The 14729-nt window shown below is 46.5% G+C and overlaps 1 protein-coding gene across 2 annotated transcripts in view; it reads right to left on the minus strand.

The window, feature by feature from the left end:
* The window catches only part of LOC119458122 (galectin-4), a 79283-nt gene that overhangs the window by 31415 nt on the left and 33139 nt on the right, over window positions 1-14729 (minus strand). Inside the window, exons 2-4 of one of the 2 annotated variants that reach the window (XM_037719944.2) lie at window positions 4377-4465; window positions 2154-2174; window positions 1827-2034 (exon numbers count right to left, since the gene is read on the minus strand). In XM_037719944.2, the coding sequence (XP_037575872.1) occupies window positions 1827-2034; window positions 2154-2174; window positions 4377-4465 (318 nt within the window). The remainder of the gene's footprint in view (window positions 1-1826; window positions 2035-2153; window positions 2175-4376; window positions 4466-14729) is intronic. The other variant, XM_037719945.2, reaches the window with a different exon arrangement.

Genomic DNA, 14729 nt, shown 5'->3' on the forward strand with positions numbered 1-14729 from the left:
GTTCAGCATCATTGAGTTCTCACGTGACATCTGCCTACGTCGTAGAAAAACTTTAGCTGTCCAGCGGTCTGCAACAGCGCCCACGGCTTCTTTTTTATGAGCCAAAACCAGTGTTTCGTGCTACGATATCTCGCGTTATTTGTCTCATCGTTCTATCTTGCTTTCTCGTTAATCAGCTTGGCCCGAGTTACCTGGGCCACACACTATATAGTTTCCATTTACATCAACCTGGCCGCCATCTTAGGTTTCTAGCATGCCAAGAACATGCGTTAAAAAGAAGTGAGAGACAACATATATGCCACTTGCTGTCTCAGTCGGTGCAAGCGATGCTTTGAACGGTTGCTGCGCAAAACGGCACTCCAGTGTAAAGAAGCGCGCCGTCGTTTGCGGCGACGAGCACGTCCCGAACGTAACTCGCTCGAAATGGCAAAAGCCGCAACGGCTCACAAAGAGCAAAGGTAAACGACAAATTGATAGCAGTGGTAATCCTGTGAAAACTGGTTACTGTCAAAAAGCAAACCATGTTGATATGCTAATAATTACTGGGGTTTTACGTGCCAAAACCACAATATGATTGGGAGGCATGAAGCAGTGGGGGACGCCGGATTAATTTTGACCACTTGGGGTTCTTTAACGTGCACATAAATGTAAGTACACGGGTGTTCCTACATTTCGCCTCGATCGAAGTGCGGCTGCCGTAGCCACGTATCCAACCCCCATCCTCGAGCCAGCAGCGCGACACCTCACCTGCTAAGCTAACACACTGGGACGTCGTGGCATCGTGGCAAACATGTTTCGATATTAGCACAATAAGTACCTGCATCTGTCACGTTACGGGCAAAACATCTACAAGTAAACACACCAGGACCCACCTTGGGCTCGGTGTCTTGCTCCCATTCTTTTTTATACTTTCTTGCATACTTGGCCCACTTCCGTATGGTTCGACTGTCTTCTCTGAGGAGGACTCGATGTTAAGTCTAACCTATGTAAACGAACCTCTAAGCACAAAAAAAAATTCTACTCTCAGGAAAAGGAAAATGAGGTAAAGCTTAGCGTGAGAAACGTGAAGCAGGTCGAAAGCTGTGCCCGGCGCGATAGTTGACCAAGAAGCCATGGCCATGAACACACTGCAGCGTGTCATCTACCCGTGCTTCTATTTTATTGCTATCTGAGCATATCGATGTTAGTACTACAGTGCACTGTGAAAAACCCTCTACTCCCAGGCTCATCCTGATGCCCGAGGATCGGGTGTCTTACGGTGAAGCGCGATGTAAGTTTAAGTAAATCAAAGATCAAAGCCACCGGCTCAGACAACGGCGCAGAGAATGGAGGGGAGGGGAGGCCGAAGGCCATTTCTCGCACGCACACACGCACAGGCGCGCCTGTAGGCTCAGCCCGCTAAAACATAGCCATCGAGATTTGTTTCTACTCGATCACAGCGACCTCTGGAGCGTTGATTAGGGCGCCACTTATAGCCCAAACAAAGCCAAGTCGCAGATTTTCAGTAGCCCAAATATAGCCACATAGCCAACTCGTCCAAGTCGAGGTCAAAATTTTTTTTCTGTAGCCCAATTTGGCTATATATAGCCAAACCTGGCAACACTGCGAGTCCGCGGAAGCGCGGAGGCGAACGCCATCTGGTGGTGCTTCAAGGAACCAAGCGGTGGTCGCCGCTCTTTGATTGGTAGAAACGAGGCGCGTGCCGCGCTGTGATTGGTAGAAAATTTTCTCTCACGATCAACGCCAGCGACGCCGTGGTTTCCGCGTAACGGGGCCCTTAAAGCTATCGCTTTAAGAGGAACGCCACGACACCAGCGTGCACTCACTTCATAACCCTGGACGACGGCAGTGATGACGAGTACAAAGGGTCGTCCCTTGGTGAAAGGTGATGGGCTCGCACGTTCCTCACGATCCCACGATTTGCCCTGGCGGCTGTTGAGGACAACAACCGGTCCTTCCGGTTCAAAGCGCGGGTTAAAATGGAACGGTACGGGATCTGCCTCCCCAGTTCCTCTCTGAAAGTTAACGGAAAACCTGGAACAAAACAACAACACGCTCGGCATTAGCACCAACGGATTGCGCGTGTGTGCGAAAAAATACAAAATGTAGAAATGAGGATGAAATATGAAATGTGTAGGGGATGCTCCACTCACGACTGGACTTCCTCCTCAGGACTGTCAATCCCAACGTAGCGTGCAACATGCAAACACACAGTGCAGTCAGATGACGCACATGAAGGCATTGTCCGCACCTCGGAATGATTAGTGTGACATGCGACAGAAACACTGACATTTTCAGAGGCGTGCACAGAATGTTGGACTCGAGCTGGAGTTTGAGGATTTTTCCCACTTAAAATTAAGGAAAGTCTGAAAGTTTCCTCAATGAAAACTTGACAGGAGAGAAGGCTCTAGTACGTAGGCATGACCACATCCTCCGTCCCATTCTGTGGAGACCGCAATAGGCCACATTCTACAAAGATGGGTCATTCCACACCAAGTTATCCAGTGTTATTTTCTTTTTGAAACACCACAGATTAGACTGGAAATACTTGTAGATGTTGGCAACTATGTGGAAGTGCATTTCGCAGCTTCTCACAGTCATGTATAGTTTTCTCATCAAATGGCGAGGTTTCCAATATTCGTTGAAAGCCATCCAGATGCCCAGAACATTTTTTTGCAGAAGTGAAAGCTACTTTTTTTTCTCTCTCTCATTCAGTGTCGTGCCAGTGAAAAAAAAAAAAGAATGAGAGCATTTGTAGCAGTGAAATTTTGCATATAGAGAGCAGGCTATCCGAACAAATCAAGTATTTAGACAGCACTACTAGCACAGTCTGAGCGACAAACGTATTTGCAACATCGTGAGCTCGATAGCAACGATTATAAATTAATGTTTGGCGTCAGAGACGAAATTTGGTTTCCGTAGCGCACCCTCTCTCTTTTTTTAATGCTGAATATATCGGCAATTCAGTTCTTCGGAAGCCCGCAAGGTGGAAGAAGGTTCATGGAAGAGAACAAATTGTCATCCACCCAGATTGTACGTAGCAATAAGCTCCGAAGGAAAGTCGTACGGGTTTCTCAAAAAGAAAGCTTCACAATTGAAAAAAAAAAGCCATTCTGCTTCCAGGATACGAACCCGGGGCTAACGCCCTTCCGGGACGGCCGCTCTGCCATCTGAGTTAACCAGGAGGCTAGAAGATGGCAGTGCAAGGGCGAATTAATCAACAACTCGAAGCCCAGGACACTTGAAGTGTCCCTGGAAGTGGACACTCGAAGCTCAAGCCCACTGACACCCAGGGACACTGGAAGTGTCCCGGGGTGTCAGTGGGCTTGAGCTTCGAGTTGTCAATTAATTCGCCCTCGCGCGGCAATCTGCTAGCCTACTAGTTAACTCAGATGGTAGAGCGGCCTGTCCCGGAAGGGCGTTAGCCCCGGCTTCGTATCCTCGAAGCAGAACGGATGTTTCTTACACTGCTAAGCTTTCGTCCTTATAAACCCGTACGGGTTTCCTTTTTAGCTTATAGCAGCTAGCTAGGTGGATGAAAATTTTTTCCCCTTTCACTGCATATATTTTCGAACACTGTTCCTTCTTTTTCTATACATGCATTGAAAATACTACAGGCCTCTGAGCAGATTACAACACGCGCAAGAATTATTTTAGTGAGAGTAGTTTGGATGCATGTCTCGTAAAGCCCCCAGTCCAAACACAGCGCAAACAAGGTATACGCACAGCATATTTCCATGCATTACTGTAAATCACACAACTATTGTTAGTGGGAAGGCTTAGTACAACACACTAAGCCAACTGAATTATTAAAACAACAGCAAAGGGCAAAAATTCAGTCGTTAAGAAACAAAAACGTAATATGTTGGCCCCGGCATGAGCAGTGGTGCTCAAGCGCGAACAGCCAGCAAAGTAACTGACGCATTCAAAGCTAAAAGAAAAAAAAAGTTAGAAAACTGAATAAATGAAGAACAAAGAGGAACTTAGGATTTTTTTAAACATAGGTATCTAGTAAATAATCTTCGAGGTAGATTTGTGCTCATGACTACTTTCCTCACCGCTTCCGAGTTTTTGAGAGCATTGAATTAGACATGAAGCTCACTTCCTCTACGACTTCCTTGCCGCGAGCGCCTCGTCGCACTGTATAGGGTAGTTACTTTCTTACTATTTTCTTGTCATCTTTCAATATGGAGCGAAATATTTACGGGACCGAAAGAAGCCATTGGGGAAAGTCTACTCAGTCTCTATGGCACCACACGGTGTGTGTGCGAAACGAGGTATACGGGAAGGAACACTAGACTTGCGCCCGCCGCCCGATTATTGTCGGCCAGAAGCATGCTATAGAGTCGATGCTCTAGGTGGGAGTGCAGACTTACCGTACGGATACCTCAGGTACCAATCCTTGTATGTAGATTTGCCACCCCACGGTAGGGCTGACGGGTATAGGACAGGCATAGGGAACCGGCTGCAAACGAAAAAAAAAAGAAGAAAACAAAATGCCGGGTCACAAATCGGGTTCAAATTGCCGATAGAATTTCCGACTATCTGTGGCTTTTCTACTTAACAAGGCCCATGACCTTTAATGATATTTAAATGCAGGCGCATGAAACACGGAAGGACACAAGTCTAATGCTTTAACAGAAATGTCAGCTATCAATTATCACCCAGCTTTAAAAAATATATATATACGACGGCACTAACTTAAAGCACCTTAAACTCCAGTGGGAAAAAAACAAAAAAGGAAGACACAAACTCCAGACACCGTATAGGCATCCATGACTCGTCTTCTACGCAAAATGGTTAACTGCGTTACAACAACGGCACGATGCCAATGACGACGATGACGGGTACGACACCGACGACGATAGCGGTATTCATGGAACGACGAAGGCAGTGTTTATGGCAGCGACAGCGACATGGCAAAGATGACGGCGCTACCACGAAACTGCGTAGGCTGACATCTTGGACCGCGATCATGTCAGATAACGATGTCCTTGCGAGATAAACGCTCATAAGAGCCGCTGCGTTCAAAGCCGGGCTGCGAACGACAGCGCTTCATTTGGCCTTGAATTAGCCCAATATTAAAAGTTAATTATCGCTACATGCCGATTAATGTACGACCTCGGCATTATGCAAATATATTCGGTTTTTTCTACTTATCTCCATACCAAATATTATATCAATATCAGGCTTTGCGTTCTCAAAAGGGTTATTTAATGAGAGCGCTGGACGTGACACTACGGATGCTCAAACCAGGCTACAATGCGTAAGTGTTGCGCACTAAAACTCATATCATGAATTTTACGGGGATGGTGTTGCGTTATATGGCCGATGGTATACAACGGCTGGAACACAACCTTGTCCTCTGGCCTATGATGCATCAGGCGACCAGGTGCTTGAGCGTTTTCGCAATCCGGCCCAATCGGAATAGAGCAGCCGAGGCCTAGAATCGGACCCTCAACCTTGTTCTCAGCACCCTAAGGATTTCGCTACATCCCAGTAATGAGCATTATACATAGGTACCATAGCACCTCGTATGGATGACGAGCTTTACAATTACAGTACGGCCAGTCTGAAATACAATTAGCGGCCTTGTGTTGAAGTTAGAGGTTTTGGGATATTGTTGTGCCTTATTAAATGATGGGACCACGGAAGAAAAAAAGCCAGTAATTGGCCCCCGGCTATCCCTACCATATCAAAAAATAAACTCCAGCGACTGTAAAATGTGGGAATAAAAAACACAAGAAAAAAAAAGGAAGAAAATTATTCAGGAAAAATATGCAACTCATGACGAATGCAAGCTAACCACTCGGATGCTCAAAATGTAGTCATTTTTCTCGCTTCTCTCTTTAATTCTCAAGCCGCATGAAATAGCTGTGAACACGTGACAGCGAAGCCAGCTGCAGGTTATATATCCCGACCACGCCCGTGGTTACAGGTGTTGGGGACGGCTTCTCAGAAACATTCATTAGCTCCCGTCCTGAACTGCATGCTCGAACGACTTTCGCGCGATGTACTAGCACGCGGTGAGGGATATGTACATAACGGAAAGCAAGGAAATGTCCAACAAAAGCTTTTCTACAGTAAGCCTTAAGAAACACGTGGTCATATACTAGCTTCAAAGTTCAGCTCGAACTCTTTAGAATACCAGCGGGAGCTATTCGTGGATCCCGGCGAGGTCCCTACGACCTGCGGTTCCCGGTAGAGCCCATACCGCCCCGCTATTTGTGCCTTATCGATATGGGCCAATCAGACGTGGCAAACGAAAACAGGTTCCCCGAGGAGCAACAAAACAGCGCAGTAAAAGAGAGGGTCAAAGAGAGGCGGAAAGAGAGGGGGAAAGACAGCGCCTATCACGCAGCTCGCTCTCAACAATTAAGAAAGCGAGACGTAAGTATAGAAGTGTAGCAAGGGTGAGAAAGAAGCGTTGACGCTTCGTGCTTAAACAAAAGAAAAATAAAGGGGAAACGTAAAAGACAAGAAGGAGGTTGAGAGGAGAGGAGATGTGCCAAGAAAGACTTGGAAGGGAAGCGCTGAAAAGGCGTATATAGACGACAAAAACAAGCGTGTCAACGAGGGTGCCAGAAAGGGAGGGACAGGAACACCGATGCTCCGTCTAAAGACAAAGCGACACGGAAAGCGGAGAGAGAGAGAGAGAGAGAGAGAGAAGTCTAAGGAATGGTTTGCGAAGGAATCTAGAAGAGTTTTCCCTCTGAAAACAAGCAGCAGAACTATAAGAAAGGCGAGTTGCGGGTCGAGGTTTGAGGACGGGTGGTAGCGTCGTGAGTAAGCTTCAGCTGTGGGTAAGATGAAGCTCTTTTCTAGACGCGAAACAACACGAAGAGGTGAGAAAGGGGGCGATGAAGAACACGGAGGGCGAGGAAGCTTGTTTCTTGGCAGGTGCGAACCGGGGCGCATTGCGCATCGGTTTTAACCGGGGACGCATTCCGGGCCGAAAGCCCGGGGTTCCCCACACTCTACCCCTGATCTGAGGATGCGAGGGGGGGGGGGGGGGGGGGGGGGGGGTGCAAGGTGGCCAGTTACGCAAGCGGTGTCAGCCGTTTCTGCGCAGTATTGCGTGTTTGTTCCCAGGAGGCCCGAATTCGCGGGGGTTGGATCGTAACTGCAGTCATTTACGTCATTGATCCCGATCGCGTAATTACCGCGCCTGTGGCGGGCACTGTAATTTCCCTTGCACGCAAGCGGCTGTAGGGACAGCACCATTGCGCGACATCACATATACGCCTTTCTTTCATTCTTCTTTGGGCTCTTCTCGGGGGGACATTTCATTTCTTATTTAAGACGCTGTAATCAGATGCATAATAACCTATACACTCGCCCAGCCTCAGCCGTGAGTGACGTAACCTGCGACCCCCAATTTAAGCTAAATCAATGTTTCAAAAATCAAGTAACCAGTAGTCGTTCACTTGAATGCCAATAAAGTACCAGGGTATTATTCTCGGTAATAATAACCATTACTTAACGCATGGCAACCGAACACCGTAGGTTTTACAATCGTATCGTGCACGGTGCTTTTGTATAATTTTTTAACAGCTTGGCTAACGTTGGCAAGGACACCCTATAAGTGGAATCTCGTTGATACGATCTTCACGGGAACCGTCAAATAAAGTGTATCATCCGAAAATCGTATCATTCAACGTATTATCCAACCAAATCGTATTATCGGGGAAAATGAAAAAACGCATCATCCCGCAAAACGCATTACGTAGAATCGTATCAACGAGGTTCCACTCTTTATGTTCTCTTTTTTTTCTTTCTATTCGTAGGCTAGGTATGTTTGTGTTTCTGAGTTACGTGTGCCAGTGTTATATGAGAAAAGGGGTAGTGTCAGTGTCTCAACTATGTCATGGGATAGCGTCTTCAAATTTAGCCTAATTTCACGTTTGTCTACAGCTTTTAAACAAAAAGCAACAAAAACAAATAGTTATCTCACTCAGTAATGGTAATCGCATTAAAACGACGAGTTACTGAATTTCTCGTTGAAAGCGTTCAAGTGTGCTTATGTACGAAAGAGACCAAAAAAAAAGCCCATCTTAAGGCAACGCGCTAACAAGGAGGCGGGCAAGTGGCCGGTCGAGAACATACAAATTCCTAAGACGACAGCTGCCTGCTCAAACCCCGTTATAGTAGCCGCCACGTCGCGAGAGAGATAGAAGGGAGGAAAAGGTGTGGAGGTTAACCAGGCGCACCTCCAAATAGCATTAAACCAGCTAGACTCAAGCCAGCATTCGGAGGCGAAGATCCTTGGTTTAAGCACATCGCCTGCTAAGAAAGTAACGCTAGCATTACTATCAGTACCTAGAGTTGCCAGGTCTCTGCGACCGTCTGTATAAGCCTTGGTGCGTGCAACGTTTCAAATAGCAAGTGGCCCTGCCGGCTGGTGCTGTCGACTTGCTATACGTAACAGATCCAAGTACCGTTACGCAAAACTCGGTGCCCTAGACGTAAAGAGCATCCGATTGATACGACGCGCTGATAAACCAACGCATAAATGGAGCGAAATAAATCTCACTGAACGAACAACCGCGATTACGGTAAGTGCACCGTCTCAATGAAACGTTCACACGAATCCGCGAACATCGACCAGACTCGCTTTCGGCCAATAGCACCCTCGTCTGGGGCCTTAATGTCACCCACCTTCCCAGCAGCAGCGCATTACCTGAATGTGATGCGCTATACAAAAGACAACGCGATGCAGTACAGCCGTGTCGTTCGTGTAATCGCGTCGGTGTTTTTTTTTTTTTATCTCTCTACGCGTGTGTAATGTACTACTGCTGCAAAGGTCGAGGAGGTCCCCGCCTAATCCGCGCCGCCCGCGCACTTTGCGAGCGCCCGCCCTCTCGTGAGAGAACAGTTTGACATTCGGGGTATATGCCTCGGAGGCCGAATCTCCTTTCGCATTCAACGTCGTGGCATTAAGCGTGGCCAAACTCCTTTCTGCGTCCCCGTAACGCACACGCCATGGCGCGCTATTTAAAGATTCAGGCGATAGCCAAGCTCCTCCGCATTTGTATTTTTACTTTCTTTTTTCGCTCGCTCTGTTTTGGGGCGCCGATATACACGTCGTATAAAGTATGCAGGACCTTGCAAGCGAGCCCACTTGTAGGCACCGTCAGTTCTGCTGTTGAGTAGAAAGCAGTGGCAGCAACTGCGACAGCGGCTTTTCGCGCGTGTCTTGTATAGACTACCTCCCATGTGCCCCGGATGAATGCCACCTGCTAGTCGAGTTCAGGCGCCGAGATAACGTGATCTATTGAGACAAGAAAAAAAGAGAGAGGGACTGTCTGGAGTATATCCCTCACGAAAGTATTTATATAGACGGTCAGCCTGTAGAGCTTTTTCTGTTAGCCCTACATATTACATGGCTATCTATCTTAATGAAATCAGACTTAGCAAATATCTCCTGCCGTAGGTATCGCATAGCTTCACACCAGGTGTATTAGCTGACGAGGCAGACACTGCTCGCGAGACAAATTGCATAGTGACGGCAGCTAATCAACTTTATTTTACGAATTGACTTTGAAATCAATCACTTTCAGTCTGTAGCCAAATGCGTCGACGTTCGAGTTAACGCTTATGAGCAATGTGGAAAATGAAGTGCCGATGCTGACAGGGGTTCGCCGGAACGTCAATGCATTTCGCTACAGATTTTGAGGGCGTGTTTCTCGAAGCCGCTGCCAAGCGCAAGATTTCTGTCGAGTGTATATTACTGCATTACAGCTCGGCTTCAACACTTAACTTATTAGGTCACGTGTTCTAAAGCGAATAATTCCATAGTTCGTCAGTAACGTGGTAATGATTAGCTGACGTTACTATATAATTTGTATTACAAGTATAGTGTCTGCAAGAGCTTTATTGAATACGCGGCCCTGGTGTATACAACCTTCAGACTTTTGATTTTGCCCTTTCGTCGACTCACGTTCCGCAGACTCATTTTCACCTGAGGTGAGTATAGGCCGCTGCAGTTAACGCTGGCAATGGTTTACCGAAGGTAATGGTTTATCAGACGAGCGGCAAGAAACTTGCCAAGCATTAGAGAACGAACAGCGTAACGCCCTCGACTTTGTTATCTCGGCAATCCCAACTTCTGCTGCCCTGCCTACGCAGCCAGCACATAAGGTGTTGCCGTGCACTATAGGTTACGCAAGGTGTAGTGGACGTTATTAAAGCTGGTTAGAGCAAGGCTCGCGAGTTCCTTCGTCCAGATCGCGCGCCGCGAACTCTCAGTATAGAAAAGCAGCAGCAGCCAGTCGAGAGCCCTCATGCCGGTTTACTCGTCCGTCGGTCCCATTGGTCAGCGGCTGCGGCCAGCGCGCGCTTCTAATCCCGTAATGGAAGAAGATCGCGAAAGAACGAAATAAGGGGTAAGAGGCGCCGTCCCGAAGACGTCGGTTAGCCAGGCTTAACCACCCTCCCTCAAACTCCGTCATAACGGGTCGTTTCCGTGCCCCGTATTCGTTCGTTACGTTGCATGTTCTGGTCCTATAAGTGTCTTGACTCAGTCCGGTGCACTGTGCTAGTATATTATACGCAAGCGTCCCTATTCGACTCAAAAGTATACTTCCGGCTGTATAATAAGAATATCTGCGTGTGCGAAGGCAGGTCTCGCTGGTAGAGTCCAGATGTTGGTATGCGTGATGCCTAATGTAGTCTTCTTACGTGTATATCGTGTTAATTGCGTGCAAAGCGATAGGAGGTTATCCTACAACGCTGCGCAGGTCTTATTGCTTTGTGTATACAAGTTTGAGCGAGTCAGGAGGTAGTGTCGGTGGTGAGGCGCAGGCGTTCGCACATATGCTGTCGCTTCTAGTCTTGCTGCGTCTGTATCCTCAGTTCATTGCACTAATGAAGAGTGTTGCCGTACGGTCGGCCACGCAAGTTTACGGGACACTTGATTTGCGAAAAAAAAGCCTAATTTCACCGAAGCACGGGCACATTGCGTCAAATTTTAAGTTTCTATTTGCAGTAGTTTTTGAGACAAACGCAGTGATCCATTGAATTAAAAGCGCTTTGCCTTGACAGAGCAGTAGATCACATTTATAGTTTATCCGAGCCGCGGCAAAGAAGCTCCAGGGACAAGGTGCAGATCACTACTGCATGTATGTACGTGTCAGTTGGGATGTCGATGCGCGGCTGCCGCTAAACGTCAAATGAAGATTTCCGGTGGTGATGTGCAGATATACTTAAGAGCCTAGCGGTGGTCTCGGCCAATAGATGCAGGCGATAGACAGGCACAAATAAAACGGACGCTAAAGAGAACTTAACACAAAACAAGTTAGAACCGGCTGCCAAATTTTTTTTCTAAATTCGGCTTGCATTTTGTTTTATTGCGATAAAGACTTGCCCTTAAGGCGTAATTCTTGATGTATATATGTATATTATATGTGTGCTGTGAGGTCTGTGTTGGGCATGAATTGAAGCAGTGTTTTGTGGAATATTTTATCATGTATCCAGCGGTCATAGCTGGTTGTGACACTGTAGCGGAGGTCGGCTTCTTAGCCGAAAGATGTTGATTGTTTAGGACAAAACGACTGAACTTCATTTCTTTAATACTTTTTTTTTACATTTCATTCCTAAGCACGACACCTTTAACTTCAGTATATGATGTCACGGATATAACGTACAGTTGCGTACTCGGGTCATTTCTGCGTAAGAGGATTCCCCGAACGTCCGCATGCAGAACCTGTGCTTACTTTCAAATTTGATATAGTGTATTACTAATAAGCGGTTAGTTGAGCCCAAGCAGGCCCTGCCAAGATCGATGACGTCATAGGGAACCAGTGCGTGCTTCGAACTAGTGCGTCAGGTCGGGAGTCACCACAAGTGCCTCCCCACCCACCCGACACCTCCCCCTGGTTTTGCGATCCTCTTCAAGGAGCTCAGTTCGCCATCCACGCCAAGATGCACATTTGCGAAATTCTCGAAGTTTAATTAACCCAACTTGACTTTCTATCGCCACCCTTGAAAATATCCTGGGCTCTTTGAAAGCTTTGGGCCAGATATTATTTTAGACCAAGCCGCGTTAATTGTAAACAGAAATCCTTTCTCCGAATACAAAATAAAGAAAACAGGCAGAAGTAGAAGTAATTTTCCTTACAAGTACTTGTTCATAAAGACCACATAATTGTTCACGGGCCATGACGTTCCTTGGTGTGATTATACGCGCCGCGGCATCAGCTTCCCGAGAGTTGCACAGAACTATATGGCATCGAATGCAGCAGAATATGCCGAAAAGCAAACAGTTGAGCATGAATTACTAGAACGGATGAGTAGCACGCATAAATAAATACGACCGGAAGCAAAAAGTAAAATACAATTACGTCTCCAGAAATCTGCGTGAAGTATTTTCTTGGCAGTAAATTAAGTTTTCGTTTCAGGCAGTGTTACAGATATACGCGTTTAAAGAATCTCGCAATTTCGTAATGCTCCGGAGCTTACTTTTTCCTGAAGCTTTAAACCTAGGCAGACAGTTCAAAGAAAACGAGAGTGATTTTGATGCCTCGTAAACTGACCTCGTTGGAGAAGTTTTTCCCGATCGTGCTTTTCGAGCTCTATAGCCACATTCGAGGGCTTATAGGCCTGTGTTGTTGTCAGTGCAGCTGGAGTCGTCAAGAGCTTTTATGACTATTGGAGCTACCCGATAAGTTCAGTTATGAAGGGCTGTAATAAGCGCTACAGTAAAGGAGTCGGTACAAACGAAACAGTATACATGTTTACGTCAATGCTTTTTTTTTTGAGAGATAAAACAACAAGGTCAGGAACGACTGTCCTTACCAACCAAGCTCATCACATAAAGAGTGAGGTCGTCATTGTGACTCGCTGAGTATGTCCCGTTACTTTATCAGGATGAAATGAATCTATACTCGTATTGTAACAGTCATTTGTCAATGAAGTGCTATCGCGCCACAGTCAATCAATTTATAAAATAATTCGTGCATTACTCAATTGATTGTACAGTCGTCATCAATATTGTTACGGGGATGTTGGGAGTATAGACTGGATGTATTTACAATATATACACAAGTAGGGTTAGTGTAGTCAAGATGGCTGACCAGCAACAACACGCAGCAGCCAGTGTCTCTCGATCTTCTTTTCATTCCTCCTATCCTTCCGTAACAATATGAAAAGGAACAGCAATTTTTTTAATAATAACTCGTGGCCCATGGGTTCAAATCTAGGAACTTCATACATAACAATAAGTTTTCCTCTTGAACTTTTAGTATCATTGAACACTTTTATGGAGCGCATGCATGTTTAGCCCCTAAGGGAGTTTGAAAAAAAAAAAGATCTGGTGTTTCATTTCATATTGATGACGACTGTACACGATGACTAGAGGCAGGCGTCACACCACAACGCCGACATCTCGCATATATTCATGTATAAATGAAAAGAAAGCTAGCAGGTTCTTCAAACAGGAAGAGACCAGCTGACTGGCTTTACTTTTTCCGAAGCAGAAGGAGTAGCGGACGATTGAGATTCCGCGAAGATGTACGTTCAGGACGCTTCGAGTTGCCGAAGTGTTGCAATACTGGCGCTGACGATATCATCGCTTGGCTAATTATACGCGGATTCGGCCTGGAGGTAAGGTTGAGACAGCCTTCCTTTTCGACCTGTTCAGCTCTCCGGTCCGACTTTACCATGAATGTACCTACAGAAGATAAGCCACGAAATAGCCCCGCACCCAACGTAGATGCCGTGAATTTCGTTTCAGAATGCAAGGGTGTCCTTACAGTCAAAAATTAAGTCCGATATACCACATGTATGATTTATATCGTTCGCTTTCATGCCAAACACTGGACAAGCGGAACGAGACAACAAAAAAGCTCACACTTGAAAGGCACCCTCTCCGAGCCAAACGGAAAGCGCAACAAAAAAGCCACTGGTGCGGTTTCTATATCCATTGATTACATTGCTTAGTCCGAAAGCGCTACAGCAGGGTGGTTATAATGTCGAAAAAAGTCAAGTTCGAGCGATTAAGGTTCTCGAAGTCGTACGCCACCGGCGCTGGAGTAGTCCTCGAGGCCTACGCTTTTCACATGGCTACAAAACTTCGGTTGGACAGCCACACTTCTATAATTACACCTTGGGACGAAATTCCACAAGCAACAAAGCCGCGCAGTATACTCGCACAGCGCCAGCCAAGTGCAAAGGTTAACTGCTCACTTATTACCTCATGATCCACAAAACCAGTTATTTTTCCTTCAAATATCTCTATCTGCTTTACATCTCGCATCAGCCGCTTCCGTAAAACAAAATGATCTGATAAGCGCTCATCAATTTCACTTGATATGTTGAGCTGTAGCGCTCCTAATGTCTGGTACGCGCACTGTGGTGGATTCACGAAGCTATCGCGAATTTCGTTGCGCAATACAAAATAATATTTTTTTCCATCAAACTATGGCGTCTTACGCGCCAAAACCACGATCTGAATATGAGGTCCGCCGTAGTGGGGGACTCCGGAATAATTTAAACCACCCGCGGTTCTTTAACGTGCACCTAAATCTAAGTACAAGGGTGTTTCTGCATTTCGCCCCCATCGAAATGCGGCCGCCGACCTGGTGCTTAGCAGCCTAACACCATAGCCACTAAGCAACCACGGTGGGTTGTGCAATACAAGAACAGTCCCAGTACACATGAAGCTGAAGTCACTGCGCGTATGGCTTGCCGCATCCTACAGCCTGTTTACAGAGCAACACAAACTCGCGAAC

This window comes from Dermacentor silvarum, chromosome 7, assembly GCF_013339745.2.
Source record: "Dermacentor silvarum isolate Dsil-2018 chromosome 7, BIME_Dsil_1.4, whole genome shotgun sequence".
NCBI lineage: Eukaryota > Metazoa > Arthropoda > Arachnida > Ixodida > Ixodidae > Dermacentor > Dermacentor silvarum.